The following is an 18,095-nucleotide window of genomic DNA, read 5'->3' on the forward strand; positions in this document are numbered from 1 at the left end:
AAAAAAAAGGTAGAAGGAGCACCCTAACCTCAGTCTGGAGGATAAGGATGTACAATGCCTATCAGGATTGAGTACTGCTGACCTACCGAATCCACCCTCACACCATACCTTCCTCCCAGTGACCCGCCCCACAGGCGGGTGCCCCTCGGAAGCTTGCCGAGCACTGGACACAAGGATTTCTATCAGTGTGCTCTCTTGTACATCACCCAGGTCTGAAGTGGCAGAAGGATAAAAAACATAGAATCAAAGATTAGCCACCTTCCAACTCCAAGTTCCCCCAACCCTATGCCACCCATTGCTGCCTTGTCCAAGTCAGGCCAGCAATCTCTCCCGGTTTCACCCTAGGAGGTGAAAGGTTCCCTGGCTCCATGTGGCACACACTTTGGTCCTTCTCCAGCAGCAGGCTTGTCAGACTCTCCCAGTCCTTCAGCTGAGCGCCTGCACAGTCCCACAGGCTATCTACTAAGTAAGCAGCATGGTCATGGAGCTGTGGAAGGAGGTGCATGGAGAGATAGTGATGACATGTTAAAATACCCTAGGAAGTGGTTACTGATTAAATATTGCTTTCCTTCCCATAGTGTCCACCTCCATCCTTCTCCACTTTTTTTTTTTCTTTTCCGAGACAGAGTCTTTCTCTGTCATCCAGGCTGGAGTGCAGTAGTACATCTAGGCTCTCTGCAACCTCTACCTCCCGGTTCAAGTGATTCTCCTGCCTCAGCCTCCTGAGTAGCTGTAATTAGAGGCATGCAACACCACGCCCGGCTTATTTTTGTATTTTTAGCAAACGGGGTTTCATCATCTTGGTCAGGCTGGTCTTTAACTCCTGACCTTGTGATTTGCCTGCCTCGGCCGCCCAAAGTGCTGAGATTACAATTGTGAGCTACCGCGCCCAGTCTTTTTTTTTTTTTTTGGTAGAGACAGAGTTTCACTATGTTGCCCAGACTAGTCTCAAACTCCTGGGCTCAAAGGCTCCTCCCACCTCAGCCTTCCAAAGTGCTGGGCTTACAGCCCTGAGCCACCAAGCCCAGCCCACTTATAGGTCTTATGCACAACAGCTAGACTTCGTCTCTGCATATGTCACCTCACTCTCCACAAAGAAGGACAGCAGAAGCTGGAAGAAAGTCCTCTGGGCGCCTGGGCTCTGGCGTCGCTCTCTTCCACCCATCGTTCTTATCTCGCACTCAGGGTAGAAGAGCCTGGTGGAATGGACACGAGGAAAGGGCTCAGCACGGGAGGAAACAAGGAATGTAATGAAGAGATGGCCCACGGAGATGATAAAGGAATAGGAGGTGCAGAGCTAAGGAAAGCCCCAAGGAGCTGAGAGAGAAAAGGAGACACGAGAGACTTACATAGAGATGGGGAGGCCTTAGGCAGAGCAGCAGCAGACAGGGGAGGGAAACCGAGAGGGTGGTGTTAAAGAAACATAAAAGGAGCCCCACTCACTTCCAGTACAGAAATTCACCCGCAGCAGAGGCCAGGGCTCGATTTGAGGCATACACAACGGGGTAGATGCTCTCGCAGTCCGTATCTGTCAGCACCCCTTCCATGTTCCTGCCCACAGAAAAGCAGAAAGAGTGTGTGAATAGGGACACTGTCTTCTGGCACAATCAAAGCTAGAAACAAAAAGGCAAAAGCAACAAGGACATAACTCACAAAGAACTTCTAAATAGAGAGTGGAAGACAAAGGAGTATGGGGAGTTAGAGAAGACAGAAAGATTCCCCCCTTGAGATCCTGCAACTCAGGAATGGCCTCAGTCTTTCAACCTGCACAGACGGAAGAGTCAGCTGTGACAGGTGGAGGAAAAGGACCCTAGAAGGGCAAAGGTCTGAGACACTTGCCTCCCCTCTTCCCAGGACTCACTTAAGGATAAGTATCAGTAACCTGACGGCCTCCACTGCCACATCGTACTCTCTGTCCATGACCATAGAAACCATCCGGTCCTGCAGAAAGGAGAAAGTCACTCAATATCTCATTACACCCATTCCAAACATTCTGTTCTCTTAGAATCAGAGATTCTTAAAGAGAGGGCCTACGTAGAGGCAGATGCTGGGATAGCCAAGATATGTTAGACCCTGAGGGGTGGAAAGATACAAGGTGGGGAAACAGGAACACAACAAAGAACCAAGTCAAGGAGCACCACCCATTTCACCTTGAAGCGGCTGGTGAAGAGCTCCAAGCGTGTGGTCAGGTCCTGGTTGCCGTACAGCCCTTTCAGGGCCTTCAGGCACTTCAGACGGACTTCCCGGTGCTGGTAAGGAGGGAAAACCAGGAAAATGGAAACAGGACTGACCACCCTCTACTTGCCCCTACTAAGCCTTCAGACTCCCCTCTCTGATCCCTCATTCTAACTTGGGTGTCCCCTATACTGAGGACTCTGAGATGTCAGAAACAATTAACAGCTGTCTTCTTACTTAAAAAACAAAAGGATCACAGCAGGACTCATGATGAGAAGGACCCTTTGGCTGCCCCCTTGGCACCTGCATTACCATCCATCAATAACTCTCTTCCATAGTAAAGTCTCTCTCCCTGTACCTCATGTTTTGAGGCATTTAATCTCCTGGATATGTCTTTCTCTACCTTATCCTACCCTCCCCAGTGCTAGGGGAGTTTCAAGGTTCAGCGCCTTGATGGATTAATCATTGCTCACTATGTAAAATATCTGTGGCAGGACCAGAAAAAGGTGAAATGTCCTAGGACAGGAAAAAGATGAGGGAAACGAGAAAGGAGACTGGCTCAAATCCCACCTTATCATGCAGTGTCCAACCAATATATTTTAAATAGCTGTCAGTGAGGAAAGAAGTACTGTAGCTTTGCATCCAACAACCAATTTCCTCGATGCAGATAGCACGGATCTCAGGAAGGACATCCCTAAACACAGACAGATAAGTTGACTCTTATAGCCACTCTCTCTCCACACTCACTTTCCATCCTACCAGATAACTCCCTCTCATGGAAGAATTTATTTTCTTGAAATGCCATGTACACCCTGCCTTTATTTTGAGACAGAATCTTGCTCCATCACCAGGCTGGAGTGCAGTTGTGTGATCTTGGCTCACTGCAACCTCCAACTCCCAGGTTCAAGCAATTCTCCTGCCTCAGCGCCCCAGGTAGCTGGGATTACAGGCACACGCCACCACACCTAGCTAATTTTTTTTGTATTTAGTAGAGACGGGGTTTCACTATGTTGGCCAGAATGGTTTCAATCTCCTGACCTCGTGACCTGCCCACCTTGGCCTCCCAAAGTGCTGGGATTACGGGCGTGAGCCATCGTGCCTAGCCATAACTTTCACTTCTTCCTCCTGATGTAAATATTTTGTGTGTATGTATATGTATACATACACACACATATATATGTATGTATATATGTGTGTCTATACTTATATATATGTATGTGTATATACATACTATATATGTGTGTGTATACATACATATATATATATATATATATATAAAAATACATGTAAATACTTTGTTTTCTTTTTTTTTTTTTTTTTTTTGAGACGGAGTTTCACTCTTGTTACCCAGGCTGGAGTGCAATAGCGCGATCTCAGCTCACCGCAACCTCCGCCTCCCGGGTTCAGGCAATTCTCCTGCCCCAGCCTCCTGAGTCGCTGGGATTACAGGCACGCGCCACCATGCCCAGCTAATTTTTTGTATTTTTAGTAGAGACGGGGTTTCACCATGTTGACCAGGATGGTCTCGATCACGTGACCTCGTGATTCACCCACCTCGGCCTCCCACAGTGCTGGGATTACGGGTTTGAGCCACCGCGCCCGGCCTCTTTTCTTTTTTTTAAGGGATGGGGTCTCTTGCTATGTTGCCCAAGCTGGCCTTGAACTCCTGGGTTCAAGTCATCTTCCGACTTTGGCCTCTCAAGTAGCTGTAACTACAAAAATGTGCCACAGCCAGTTAGTAAATATTTTCTTTCTGTAACCAACCCATAAAACAGTTAAACACGACCAGGGGCAGTGGCTCACATCTGTAATCCTGGCACATTGAGAAACCAAGGCGGGCAGATTAGGAGGTCAGCAGTTCGAGACCAGTCTGGTCAACACAGTGAAACCCTGTCTCTACTAAAATTACAAACAATTAGCCAGGTGTGGTGGTGTGCACCTGTAATCCCAGCTACTCAGGAGGCTGAGGCAGGATAACTGGATGAACCCAGGAGGTGGAGGTTGCAGTGAGCCCAGATTGCGCCATTGTACTTCAGCCGGGCAACAGTGCGAGACTCTGTCTCAAAAAAGAAAAAAAAAAATGTTAAACCACCACTCCACCTGTTGCCCAGGTTAGAGGTTTTGTTTTTTTTTTTTTGTTTTTTGTGACCATTTCACCTTGTTTCGCTCTTGTTGCCCAGGCTGGAGTGCAATGGCGTAATCTTGGCTCACCGCAACCTCCGCCTCCTGATTTCAAGTGATTCTCCTGCCTCAGCCTCTCAAGTAGCTGGGATTACAGGCATGCACCACCACACCGGGTTAATTTTGTATTTTCAGTAGAGACGGGCTTTCTCCATGTTGGTCAGGCTGGTCTTGAACTCCCGACCTCAGGTGATCCGCCCACCTCGGCCTCCCAGAGTGCTGGGATTACAGGCATGAGCCACCATGCCCGGTCTACAGATACTCTTCTTAACTTGATCAGGTCACTAAACAACATAAAACTCCCATGCCCTTCACACAGTGAAACAAAACACTGGGCCAAGAAAAGACTCACCAGGCTGCACACATCCCTTAGAAAAGCCCCGCCTTTCAGTTCTCTGCTCTTATCCTCCAGATCACAGCCCCAGAAAGACGAGGAGCTGGGGCAGATCTGGGGCAAAGCTGGAGCAGGAAAATATTCAGCAATGCCTCCTTCTCCTACTTTCTCCCAGAAACACTAACAAGATCCTTTGTAGGCGGGGATAAACTAAACCTCACCAATTGGAAACAAGTGTTAAGAGTTTTTGCTCCAGCCACATTAATTCTAGGACTAACCAAATAACTACGGGTTTGAGGTGGGGGGACCCTGTTCACGTCCTCAGATTCCATAACCGAGGGCCAGCTGCTTCAATGAGAGAAGTCCATTAGCTCACCTGTACCGATGAACAAAGACACCCCTGAAAAGGGCATTCATCATCCCTTCAATCTCCTCTTGATGCTCTTGGAGCTGGAGAACACAGAGAAATGGGTTAATCTCTCTTGCACCCTAATAAGCATAAGGCCATGAAGATATAGAAAAAGTACAACTTCTACCTACTTCCTGTTTATTACAGGATAGTGTGAACCCCTGGCATCCTATGCTGCCTTTTAAACCTTCTAATTCTGGAAGAAGCTGTATAGTCAACTAATGTCTCAAAGGTTTCTGTTTAGTAAAAGTAATATCCCCTCTGCATGTGGTTATTCTGACTATTCAGATGCCCTAGCTGGTATTATACAGGCATATCATGCTTTACTGTATCTTTGCTTTATTGTTTTGCAGACACTGTGGTTCCGCCCCCCCCCGAGACGGAGTTTCGCTCTTGTTACCCAGGCTGGAGTGCAATGGCGCGATCTCGGCTCACCACAACCTCCGCCTCCTGGGTTCAGGCAATTCTCCTGCCTCAGCCTCCTGAGTAGCTGGGATTACAGGCACGCACCACCATGCCCAGCTAATTTTTTGTATTTTTAGTAGAGACAGGGTTTCACCATGTTAACCAGGATGGTCTTGATCTCTTGACCTTGTGATCCACCCGCCTCAGCCTCCCAAAGTGCTGGTATTACAGGTGTGAGCCACCGTGCCCGGCCTGGTTTTTTTTTTTTCCAACAAACTAAAGGTGTGTGACAACCTGGCATTAAGCATACCTATCAGTGCCATTTTTCTAACAGCATATCCTCACTTTGAGTCCCTGTGGCACGTTTTAGTAATTCTCACAATATTTCAAACTTTTTCATTATGTTATCTGTTATGGTGATCTGTGATCAGTAATATTTAATGCTATTTTTTTTTTAATGACACAGGGTCTCACTCTGTCACCCAGCCTGAAGTAAAGTGGTATGACCATGGCTCACGGTAGCCTTCACCTCCTGGAATCAAGCGATCTTCCTGCCTCAGCCTCCCAAGTAGCGAGCAGTACAGGTGCATGCCACCACATCTGGCTAGTTAAAACAAATTTTTTTTTGTAGAGACAGGGTCTCCCTATGTTTGCCCAGTCTGTTCTTGAAGTCCTGGGCTCAAGCGATCCTCTCAAAGTGCTGGGACCACAGGCATGGGCCACCACATCTAGCCTGATGTTACTACTGTAACTATTTTGGGGTTGCCATAAGATGGCAAACTTAACAAATGTTGTCTGTGTTCTTACTATTCTACCAACAGTTTCCCTGTCTCTCTCTCTCTCCTCAGGTCTCCCTATTCCTTGAGACACAAAAATATTGTAATTAGGCTAATTAACAACTGTGAAAGTGTTCAAATGAAAGGAAGAGTTACATGTCTCTCACTTGAAATCAAAAGCCAGAAATGATTAAGCTTAGAGGCCAGGCCCAGTGGCTCACACTTGCCAAGGCTGGCAAATCAATTGAGGTCAGTTAGAGACCAGCGTGACTAACATAGTGAAACCCCGTCTCTACTAAAAATACAGTGCCTGTAATCCCAGCTACTCAGGAGGCTGAGGCAGGAGAATCGCTTGAACCTGGGAGGCAGAGGTTGCAGTGAGCCAAGATCATGCCACTGCACCCTAGCCTGGGCAACAGAGTGAGACTCTGTCTCCAAAAAAAAAAAAAAAAAAAAAAAAATTAAGTTTAGTGAGAAAAGCACGTTGAAAGCCAAGACAGGCCAATACCTAGGCCTCTTGTGCCAAACAGCCATTGTTGTGAATGCAAAAGAAAAATTCTTGAAAGAAATTAAAAATGCTACTCCAGTGAACACAGAAAGGGTAAGAAAGTGAGTCTTATTGTTGATACAAAGACAGTTTTAGCAGTCAGAATAGAAGATCAAACCAACCACAACATTCCCTTTGGCCAAAGCCCAATCCAGATCAGTGTCCCAGCTGTCTTCCATTCTATGAAGGCTGAGCAAAGTTAAGGAAGCCACAGAAGAAAAGTTTGAAGCTAGAAGTTAGTTCATGAGGTTTAAGAAAAGAAGCTATCTCCATAACATAGAAGTACAAGGTGAAGCAGCAAATATTGCTAGAGAAGCAACAAGTTATCAACAAAATCTAGTTAAGATCACTGATGAAAGTGGATACATTAAACAAATTTTTAATGTGGACAAAACTGCCTCATATTGGAAAATGCCATCTAGGACTTTTACAGCAATTGAGGAAAACCCAATGCCTAGCTTCAAAGGATGGTCTAACTCCTTGTTAGGGCCTAATGCAGTTGGTGACTTTAAGCTCAAGCCAATACTCAATTTACCATTTTAAAAATTCTAAGGCCTGGTGGGGCACAGTGGCTCACGCCTGTAATCTTAGCACTTTGGGAGCTTGAGGTAGGTGGATCGTGAGGTCAGGAGGAGACCAACCTGGCTAACACGATGAAACCCCGTCTCTACTAAAAATACAAAAAAATTAGCCAAGCATGGAGGTGAGCGCCTGTAGTTCCGGCTACTCAGGAGGCTGAGGCAGGAGAATCACTTAAGCTAGGGAGGCGGAGGTTGCAGTGAGCCAAGATTGTGCCACTGCACTCCAGCCTGGTGACAGAGCGAGACTCCATCTCGAAAAAAAAAGGAAAGAAAGAAAGAAAAAGAAAATATTGGGGAGGAAGAAATTAAGGAAAAAATGGGGGAATTATAATAATAATTGATTAAGCAAGAGCCCAGAGAAGCTAAAAAAAAAAAAAAAAAAAAGGTAAAAAAAGGTAAAGAAACAAAAGATTCGGCAGGGTGCGAGGTGGCTCACGCCTGTAATCCCAACACTTTGGGAGGCCGAAGCAGGCAGATTACCTGAGGTCGGGAGTTCGAGACCATCCTGACCAACATGGAGAAACCCGGTCTCTATTAAATATACAGAATTAGCCGGGCATGATGGCACATGCCTGTATTCCCAGCTACCCGAGAGGCTGAGGCAGGAGTATCACTTGAACTCAGGAGGCAGAGGTTGCAATGAGCTGAGATTGTGCCATTCCACTCCAGTATGGGCAACAAGAGCAAACTCCATCCAAAAAAAAAAAAAAAGAAAGAAAGAAAAGAAAAAGAAAGATGCGCACTAGTGTACATTATTTAAAATCCAGGATAGATCTGTTAATACACATAAGCTTTCAAGATCAACCTGACAATGAAAAATAACAAGAGAATGAGGAAAGTAAAAAGTTTCCTTCTCTAATGATTTAGAACAGAAGAGATCTTTTGTGAGGGCTGGAAAAACAGCCAAATAATATGGTCAGACATGGCGAGACCTGCCAACCTCATAGGAAGGGTCTTAGACACTAACAGAGAGTGAGGCGAAAACATCAGTAGTGTTAGTCTTATGACAGACCCATCTGATTAAAAATGTCATCAGTGTAAAAGATTTTGCTATGGCTTATTGCCCTCCAGTGGTCGTCTTTAAGTTTAAAAGGAAACAAAACAAGTATCTACTATGTGCCAAGCGAGGCAATTTACTCATCATCTCATTTATTCTCCACAAAAAGGTGAGATTATCCCTTTTTTTTTTTTTTTTTAAAGAAAACTGAAGAGAGGTTACATAAGGCTATTGAGCTAGTGACTAAATGGAACAATTTAAAACCAGGAGTTCACTGGAAGGCCTGTGCTCTTTCCATTCCTTGAAAATTTGGCCTCCCTTGTCAACAGTTGGCTTTTGGTACTCCTGTGGTCACTTGCACAATACACACTTGACAAGTAGGTCAAAACTTAATTCCCTGCATGACAGGCAGGTATGGCACTTAAACACTTCTGACAATAAGTGCAGACAAAGAAAAACTGAGCAAAAGTGGAATTATAGAGAACTCTAAATTAGACATGATTTATTGAGCCCACAACCCAGAAAAAAAATGAGCATGCAATGGCCCCTTACAGGATGGGTCTATGAAACTATTGCCAGACTCCATTATTCACGATCTTGAAAGAATGCCCATGGCTTGATAAGGGGTCCGTGGCAGAAGTGGGTGCCAGTTGGGAGAAAGGGAAGAAAAAAGCAGGGAACACTCCTCACCTCTTTGCGTTTCTCCAACAGGCTCTCCAGCCGCTCAGGTGACCTCTGCCCTGGCCCCTTGTTTCGTTCAGCCTCATACTGACGCTGATTGTTATCTTGGTGCAGACTCAGCTGGAGAGCAACTCTTACCAGGGAGGTCATCAATTTCATGGCTTTGAGTAAGGCAAAAGAGATAAATAAATCATTACTTAGGTCAGAGGAGAGAGTATGGGTAGAAGGAAAAAATAGAAGGAAAGAATGGCAATGAAAATGAGAAGCCAGAACAGGGTGACCCTAAAATTCTAAGACTGCCTGTCCTGGAGTAGATTGTTCCCCTCTAACTCCTGTTGTCTTCTTTTTTTTTTTTTAAATGGAGTTTCGCTTGTTGCCCAGGCTGGAGTATAATGGCGCGATCTTAGCTCACCACAACCTCCTCCTTCCAGGTTCAAGCAATTCTCCTGCCTCAGCCTCCCGAGTAGCTGAGATTACAGGCATGCACCACCACTAATTTTGCATTTTTAGCAGAGACAGGATTTCTCCATGTTGGTCAGGCTGGTCTCGAACTCCCAGCCTCAGGTAATCTGCCGACCTCAGGTGATCCACCTGCCTTGGCAGGGATCCCAAACTGCTGGGATTATAGGCGTAAGCCACCATGCCTGGCCCACTCTTGTGGTCTTCTTTTAACCTTCGGCATATCCCCAGTGGTAAGCTCTGACAAAAATATCAAGCCTGGAAATTGTTGCTGTGATCTACCCCTTCTCAGAATACCCCTAGTGAGAAACTGGATTGAAGTTTAGATAAAAGAGGCATGGCCTTGAAGTGAAGAGTCAAGATGCAGGTAGGAAAGAAGAGACCCTGAATCAGAGAACAGAGGTAAGTCCTATAAATCCCCAGGAGAATGTCCACAGAGTAAAAACCAGTGCTCACCAGCCAGGGTGCTAGTGTGACGGAAGGCACGGACTTGTGAGTCTGAGAGGCCAGTGAGCAGGGAGATGAGATTGTCCATAGGGAAACCATCATAGAGAAGGCTGTACTGGCACTGACAGACCAAAGTCCTCACAAACTCACAGAAGCTGCCCTGGAACTTCTTCCAGGATGGACCTGGAGCTGTCAGAGGATAGTCCCCTGAGTCCTACAAAAGGACATATGGAAAGGATGGGAAAGTTATTACTAGGTCCATGAAGTCATAGGGGCTTGGATGTCAAAACCCAACAGTCTAGTAAAAATATATATTACACCTAATTTCCTGATATTCTCCCCAATTTGAGAGGCATATTCAGATCTCTTTTAGCCCCAAGAGACCAAACTCCTCCTTCTAAAAGCTACCTTATTTCACAAAATCAACAAGAAGGGGATAATAGGCGTTGTGTTTTGAAATAAAAAGGGTAAGAGGATCCTGGTTGTCTTCTTCCACCTCATTAAACTGCTCTGTTAGGTGCTGGATGATCTCTGAGTTGGACATCTTCTTGAACATCTCAGGGGTCACAGTGCCTAAAGAATGAAGGATATGAGGTGCTTACAAGGAAAATAACAGGACACTGTGATCATTTACAGATATACCTGAAGACGAGGAAAGGAACATACCACAAAGAGTTAGGTGGGGAATCAGAGGACCTGAATCCTAGTCAACAGTCTGCCACCAACCAACTACGTATCTGCTATAAGGTAATCTCTCTAAAAATCCAAAGGAAGGGAGCCATGGGTTACGATGCAGATATGGCCAAGTCCAAGAACCATACCTCACATAACCTGGCTGAAAATGGCACAGAAATGACATCAAGAAACCCTGATCACAAAGATAGAAATCTCTTAAGGGGATGGAACCCAAGTTCCTGAGGAATATACACTTTGCCAAGAAGCACAACAAGAAGGGCCCAAAGAAAATGCAGGTCAACAATGGCAAGGCCATGAGTACACATGCCAAGGCTATCAAGGCCCTTGTAACGCCCAAGGAAGTTAAGCCCACTTGCCTACACTACTTGTCCCAAGTTTGGGAAGCATGTTTGTGCCCACATTGCCAAGGGGCTCAGGGTGTGCCAGCCCAAGGCCAAGGATCAAATGAAGGCCCAGGCTGCAGCTCCAGTTTCAGTTCTAGCTGAGGCTCCCAAAGGTGCCCAAGCCCGTACAAAGGCTTCAGAGTAGAGATCTATCAATGTGAGGACAGAAGGACTAGTGTCCTCCTGCACTATTTGTACAAATAAACCTGAGGCAGGATTTGCTTTAGAAAAAAAAAAAAGAAGAAGAAGAAAGAAAGGACTTAAGCAGTCAAAAACTGTGCTTTAAAAAAATAAAATAAAAAAATTAAAAAAAAAAAAAACAGGCCAGGCACAGTGGCTCACTCCTGTAATCCCAACACTTTGGAAAGCCAAGGCAGGTGGATCACCTGAGGTCAGGAGTTCACAACCAGACCGGTGAAACCCCGTCTCTACTAAAAATACAAAAATCAGCTGGGTGTGGTGGCACACACCTGTAATCCCAGCTACTTGGGAGGCTAAGGCACGAGAACTGCTTAAACCCAGGATGTGGAGGTTGCTGTGAGCTGAGACTAAGCCACTGCACTCCAACCTGGGCAACAGAGTGAGACTCTGTCTCAAAAAAACAAACAAACAAAAAACAAAAAGAGCAATAAAACTAGGCCAGATGCTGATTTCTTACATAATACAGTCTGACTGAGACCATCTGTCCCAATAAATTAAGCCATGACATTAAGAATTCTGAGGGTACCACAGCTACAGAGGAGAAATATGGGCAAAGTAGCTGGGAAATAAAGAGTAATAAGAGATTATTGCATATAGAAAGGCTAAAGGGTGTCTTCAAATTTGTGTCATCACATAAGCATGATTAGTTCTTTTTCCCCAAAGTGTCTTGCCTCCAAATCAACATGGATCCCTACTGGATCACTGCCCATATTTATCAATAAAAAATTTAGTTAAATAAGTGAAACCTTTCCTTTTTTTTTTTTTTTTTTTTTTTTTTGAGATCGAGTTTCACTCACGTTACCCAGGCTGGAGTGTAATGGTGCAATCTCGGCTCACCGCAACCTCCGCCTCCTGGGTTCAGGCAATTCTCCTGCCTCAGCCTCCTGAGTAGCTGGGATTACAGGCACGCACCACCATGCCCAGCTAATTTTTTGTAGTTTTAGTAGAGACGGGGTTTCACCATGTTGACCAGGATGGTCTCGATCTCTTGACCTCGTGATCCACCCGTCTCAGCCTCCCAAAGTGCTGGGATTACAGGCTTGAGCCATCGCGCCCAGCATTTTTTTTTTTTTTTTTTTTTTTTTGGAGACAGTTTGGCTCTGTCACCCAGGCTGGAATGCAGTGGTGCTATCTCGGTTCACTGTAACCTCTACCTCCCGGGTTCAAGCAATTCTCATGCCTCAGCCTCCTGAGTATCTGGCACTACAGTCCCAATCCACCATACGCAAGTAATTTTTCTTATCTTAGTAGGGGTCTCACCATGTTGCCCAGGCTGGTCTTAAACTCCTGGTCTCAAGTGATCCAGCCACTTTGGCCTCCCAAAGTGCTGGGACCATAGGTGTGAGCCACAGCGCCCAGCCTAAATAAGTAGAATTTTTCTAATGCTTTACCGTCTTCCTTTACATAGGAAATATCTAATCCTACTTATCTAAATGGAGAAAGAATTTCATAACATAGGAGCAAAAGGCTGGGAATTAGAAAGGGAGAGCAGTTTCCTCACCTTTACATCCGCAAGATCGGGTGAAAAAATTAACGAGCTCCAGAAATCCTGCATCCTGGTCTTGCTTGTAGCTATCCAGCCACTCATCTACCAAAGACTAGGAAAAAAAAAAATGTAGATGACTTCTTTCCTGGCAATATGACAGAACAGAAATCCTGTATGATCTTCCCAGTTGATGCATCTAAACTTCTCTTTTTTTTTTTTTTTTTATAATTTTTAAATTTTCTTTTAAAAATGTAAAGAACTCCCAATATTTAACAGGTAAAGAAAATAGCATATTGGTTTATATGTTTATTTTCCAAGTAATATTGATTTAAAATATTTATACACCTACTTTTTAAGTTCACAGTTTGGCACTCTTATTTGTATAAGCTTTAAAAGTTATAGCACAAGGCCGGGCGCGGTGGCTCAAGCCTGTAATCCCAGCACTGTGGGAGGCCGAGGCGGGTGGATCATGAGGTCAAGAGATCAAGACCATCCTGGCCAACATGGCGAAACCCCATCTCTACCAACAATACCAAAAATAACTGGGCATGGTGGTGCACACCTGTATACAGTCCCAGCTACTCGGGAGGCTGAGGCAGGAGAATCACATGAACCCAGGTGGTCTGCCCACCTTGGCCTCCCAAAGTGCTGGGATTATAGGCATGAGCCATCACACCCGGCCTGAAAAGAATTTTCTATACATACTTGTTGAAAAGCACCAATCCTCAGAGCCAGGAAGCTAATGAATCTTAAGCATGACAAATAAAAAGAAAATTCACACGTATAAACATCCTACAGGTATAACATCAGAACACAGAAGCAAAAATAAAAATGTCTTAAAAACAAAAAAGAGATTACTTAAAAACAAAAAAGAGTCAAAGCAAAAAAGAGATTACTTACAAAGAATGTGCATTTAATACTTACAAACTAAAACATTTACAAACAAGACCTGCACAAACACATTAGCCCCTAGCCACATGTGGCTATTACAAATAAATTGGCCAGGCATGGTGGCATGGGCCCATAATCCCAGCTACTCAGGAGGCTGAGACAGGAGAATCACTTGAACCCAGGAGGTGGAGGTTGCAGTGAGCCGAGATCACACCACTGCACTCCAGCCTGGACAACAAGAGCAAAACTTCATGTCAAAAAAAAAAAAAAAAAATCAAATAAAAATGGAAAATCCAATTTCTCAGTTGCATCAGCCACATTTCAAGTGCTCAATAATCACATGTGGCTAGTGGATACTGTACTAGCCAACATTGATACAGAACATTGCCATCATTACAAAATGTTGCATTGAACAGCACTACATTAGACTTTGCTAACTTTCAGCAGCAATAAGGGAAGTTGGAAAGCAGCAGAATAATCTCTTTAATGTGCTGAGAAAAAAAGTCATCTTAGAATGCTATACTCAGAAAACTGTCTTTTAAGAATAGGGGTAAAAGTCATCTTTATGTAAGCAAAAACTAATGAATTCATTAATAAACTCCTTTATAAAGAAAACTGTAAAGGATGAGAGAGAATATTCTAATATGGAAGAGTCGAGATTAAAGATGAAATGATTAAAATGATTGAAATGATTAAAATGTAGGTAAGTATAAACAAACATTGACTGTATAAAATAGTAAGGTCTAATTTGTTTGTTGGAGAAGGGGAATGGATAGAACTAACACACTGGGGATACAAGATAGAAATCCAAAGGAAAGCAAGCAAAGGAGAAAAATAAACAGAAAAGATAAAAGGAATGCACCGATTCAATACTAGGCCGTAAAGCTAAGTCTCCGTAAATTTCTTTTGTTTTTGTTTGTTTGTTTTGAGACAGAGTCTCACTCTGTCACCCAGGCTGGAGTGCAGTAGCACAATCTCAGCTCACTGCAACCTCCGCCTGCCGGGTTCAAGCAATTCTCTTGCCGCAGCCTCCCAAGTAGCTGGGATTACAGACAAACGCCACGACACACAGCTAATTTTTGTATTTTTAGTAGAGACAGGGTTTCACCATGTTGGCCAGGCTGGTCTCAAACTCCTGGCCTCAAGTGATCTGCCCTCCTCAGCCTCCCAAAGTGCTGGGATTGCAGGTGTGAGCCACTGCACCCGCACCCGGCCCCTACATAAATTTCAAACACCATATTCCATGACCACAATGCAATAAAGTTAGAAATCAAATAACGAAAATATAACTAGCAAAATTCTGTATGTTTGAAAATTTAAAATACTTTTCTAGAAACTATAAAATTTAACATTAATGTGGACAAATCTCAAACAATGTTAACTGAAATAATTATATAACAGAAGCCTGAATTACAAATTCATTTATATAATTAAAAAACACATTCATAGTGGTAACACTATAATAAAAGATGATTAGCACAAAATTCACTCTAGTGTTTATGGGTAATAAGGGGACTGTGAGGTAGTGTAGAGAGAAGAAACACAAAGGATCTCTACAACACTATTACTGTTTCATTTCTTGAGCTAGGGCTAGAGGTCTGGGTGATCATTTCATTTTTATTTTTAAAACTACATATAAACTTTGTATACTTTTGGATACTAGAACTTCAATAATATTATAGAAAAAAAAAACAGAGCGAGGGAAAAAATAATTAGGTATAATTGTCAAGATGGAGCTAAAAAATAACATGGGTGAACAAGGTGCTACCCACATCCAAGCTTCCTTCCCAGGTCATGCAATGCCTCTCCTCATCAACTCCGTCAATCGATAAAGGCAAAATCACTCCTGTGATACCTTTAAGAAAAGAACATGCTGTCTCAAAGCTGGGCACGGTGGCTCATGCCTGTAATCTCAGCACTTTGGGAGACCGAGGCAGGCAGATCACTTGAGGTCAGGAGTTCGAGACCAGCCTGGCCAACATAGCCAAACCCCATCTCTACTAAAAATACAAAAAATGGCTGGTGTGGTGGCACATACGGGTAATCCCAGCTACTTGAGAGGCTGAGGCATGAGGATTGCTTGAACCCAGGAAGCAGAGTCTGCAGTGAGCCAAGATCACGCCACTGCACTCCAGCCTGCGCAACAGAGCGAGACTGTCCCAAAAAAAAGAACATGCTCTCTAAAGTCACCTTTCTATCGCTCCATGGATTCACTCCATAATCTCATCTTTCTTGATATGTCATACTCACTAAAATGTTCACAACAAATCAAGTTTGCAAAACGCTTGTTCTTACCACCTTACAAAAAGGGAGATGGTGTTAACAAGGTAAGAGACTGCTTTACCTGCATGTCACTTTTGGCAGCTTTCACAGCACTGAAGAGATCATTGGCTGGTAGCTCTGGCTGTTTCCGGCTATGACGATGTACCACTCGGGACCCTTTCTTTGGATGTTTTGCCACCTAATATGTATAAAAAGATCAGAAATATGAAAAAAAGGTAAAGCCACATTAACACTTGGTTTCATCATTATCATACAAGTAGGCTTAAGCTGCCAACTCCACAGCAGAATCTGATTTACTTAGACCTGAAATAACTGATTTTTTTTTTTTTTTTTTTTTTTTTGAGACAGGGGTTTTACCATGTTGGCTAGGATCGTCTTGATCTCCTGAGTTCGTGATTCACCCACCTTGGCCTCCCAAAGTGCTGGGATTACAGGCGTGAGCCACCATGAAACAACTGATTTTCATACTGCTGTGAAGTTTATTAAATTTTTTCCCTTTAAAAAACGTCCTTCAGTCCCCTCCTGTATCTCTATATCCTAACATCCTCTTCTCTTACTCTTTTCTCTTCAAAATTTGTCTTCTTCCTATCTCTGTCCCTTAATACTTTGTAAGTCTTGTCTTTCATTAACCATATCACCTGAGCCTCTTTTTTCTTTTCTTTCTTTCCATGCAAGGTTCATAAACAGAAGAAAACTGGCTGACTCACTGGGGTTGTTTTCGGTGGTCGTTTTGCTGCTCTCTTCCTCACACTGCGATTGAAGTTGTCTTCAAAGTCACTGCCTTCATCAGCTGACAAAGAGTCACTATTCCTGTAAGAAATAACAGCCACCCTACTCCCTCCATATAAAAGGCTAATGAATTACAGCTTCTCTTTCACCGAACCCCATCTCCATGAGAAAAAAAAACGTATTCAGATTTTAAGAAAAAATGAGCTTATTGTTAGTAGGAAGTTGGGACAAAGTCTTTTTTTTTTTTTTTTTTTTTTCAAATGGAGTTTTACTCTTGTCACCCAGGCTGGAGTGCAATGGCACAAGCTTGGCTCACTGCAACCTCTGCCTCCAGGGTTCAAGCAATTCTCCTACTTCAGCCTCCCTAGTAGCTGGGATTACAGGCGTGCACCACCATGCCCAGTTAATTTTTGTATTTTTAGTAGAGATGAGGTTTCATCATGTTGGCCAGGCTGGTCTCAAACTCCTGACCTCAGGTGATCCACCCACCTCAGCCTCCCAAAAGTGCTGGGATTACAAGCATGAGTCACCATGCCCAGCTGGGACAAAGTCTTAAAGGAAAACTTTCACGTGAAAGCAATGGAGATGAAGAATGAGGAACTGAGGCAGGGGAAGGACAACCCTTCCTAGTAGTCTGTCTGAATAAGAAAATCAAATGATACTCACATAGCAGGTAGAGAGATCAATGCTCTTTGTAGAGAAAAATAATCATGGCTTAGGAAGTTATTTATCACTCATGCATAAACAGGAGATTAATATGTACCTGGAGTTAAATTTCACCCCTTGAAACATAAACCACCTATCTTATCAAGTTTATTACACTGATATAATCTGGCCCCCCATAGTAGCACTGACACAAACAGAAATGATTCCAAGAAAGCCAATTAAAACAGCCAGGGTATAAAGCAGATCTTTATGAAATTAGCTTTTTTCCTTCTGGAAAGATAAAAAAAAACCAAGACATATTACTATAACCTACACAGAATAAACTCATATATGGTAATTAATAAAGATACACAGACCTGTTTACAAAATCCCCAAGTAGGAGAACTAGAGGACACCAGATAAAAAGTATATACAATTTGCCAGGCAACAAATAAAGAACTCTTTACTCCCCCAGCTGCCACCTCTTAGCCCCCACCAGAGGTACATGCTGAACACAGCAATGTGTTTAAGATAGGTTTAGATGGGCCGGGCGCGGTGGCTCAAGCCTGTAATCCCAGCACTTTGGGAGGCTGAGGCGGGTGGATCACGAGGTCAAGAGATCGAGACCATCCTGGTCAACATGGTGAAACCCCGTCTCTACTAAAATACAAAAAGTTAGCTGGGCATGGTGGCGCGTGCCTGTAATCCCAGCTACTCAGGAGGCTGAGGCAGGAGAATTGCCTGAACCCAGGAGGCGGAGGTTGCGATGAGCCGAGATCGCGCCATTGC

At 43.9% G+C, this 18,095-nt stretch overlaps 1 protein-coding gene across 2 annotated transcripts in view; it reads right to left on the reverse strand.

Annotated features, from left to right (window-relative positions):
* STAG3 (stromal antigen 3) overlaps positions 1-18,095 on the reverse strand; it is a 43,049-nt gene that overhangs the window by 21,171 nt on the left and 3,783 nt on the right. For both annotated transcript variants that reach the window (XM_032255226.1, XM_032255227.1), the window contains exons 3-16: positions 16,640-16,742; positions 15,994-16,110; positions 12,774-12,870; positions 10,489-10,565; positions 10,002-10,206; positions 9,096-9,247; positions 5,067-5,140; positions 2,746-2,869; positions 2,151-2,249; positions 1,862-1,941; positions 1,444-1,551; positions 1,082-1,196; positions 382-487; positions 109-212 (exon numbers count right to left, since the gene is read on the reverse strand). In XM_032255226.1, the coding sequence (XP_032111117.1) occupies positions 109-212; positions 382-487; positions 1,082-1,196; positions 1,444-1,551; positions 1,862-1,941; positions 2,151-2,249; positions 2,746-2,869; positions 5,067-5,140; positions 9,096-9,247; positions 10,002-10,206; positions 10,489-10,565; positions 12,774-12,870; positions 15,994-16,110; positions 16,640-16,742 (1,561 nt within the window). The remainder of the gene's footprint in view (positions 1-108; positions 213-381; positions 488-1,081; positions 1,197-1,443; positions 1,552-1,861; positions 1,942-2,150; positions 2,250-2,745; positions 2,870-5,066; positions 5,141-9,095; positions 9,248-10,001; positions 10,207-10,488; positions 10,566-12,773; positions 12,871-15,993; positions 16,111-16,639; positions 16,743-18,095) is intronic.

Source organism: Sapajus apella, unplaced genomic scaffold, assembly GCF_009761245.1.
Source record: "Sapajus apella isolate SASKATOON/1434 unplaced genomic scaffold, GSC_monkey_1.0 scaffold88, whole genome shotgun sequence".
Taxonomy (NCBI): domain Eukaryota; kingdom Metazoa; phylum Chordata; class Mammalia; order Primates; family Cebidae; genus Sapajus; species Sapajus apella.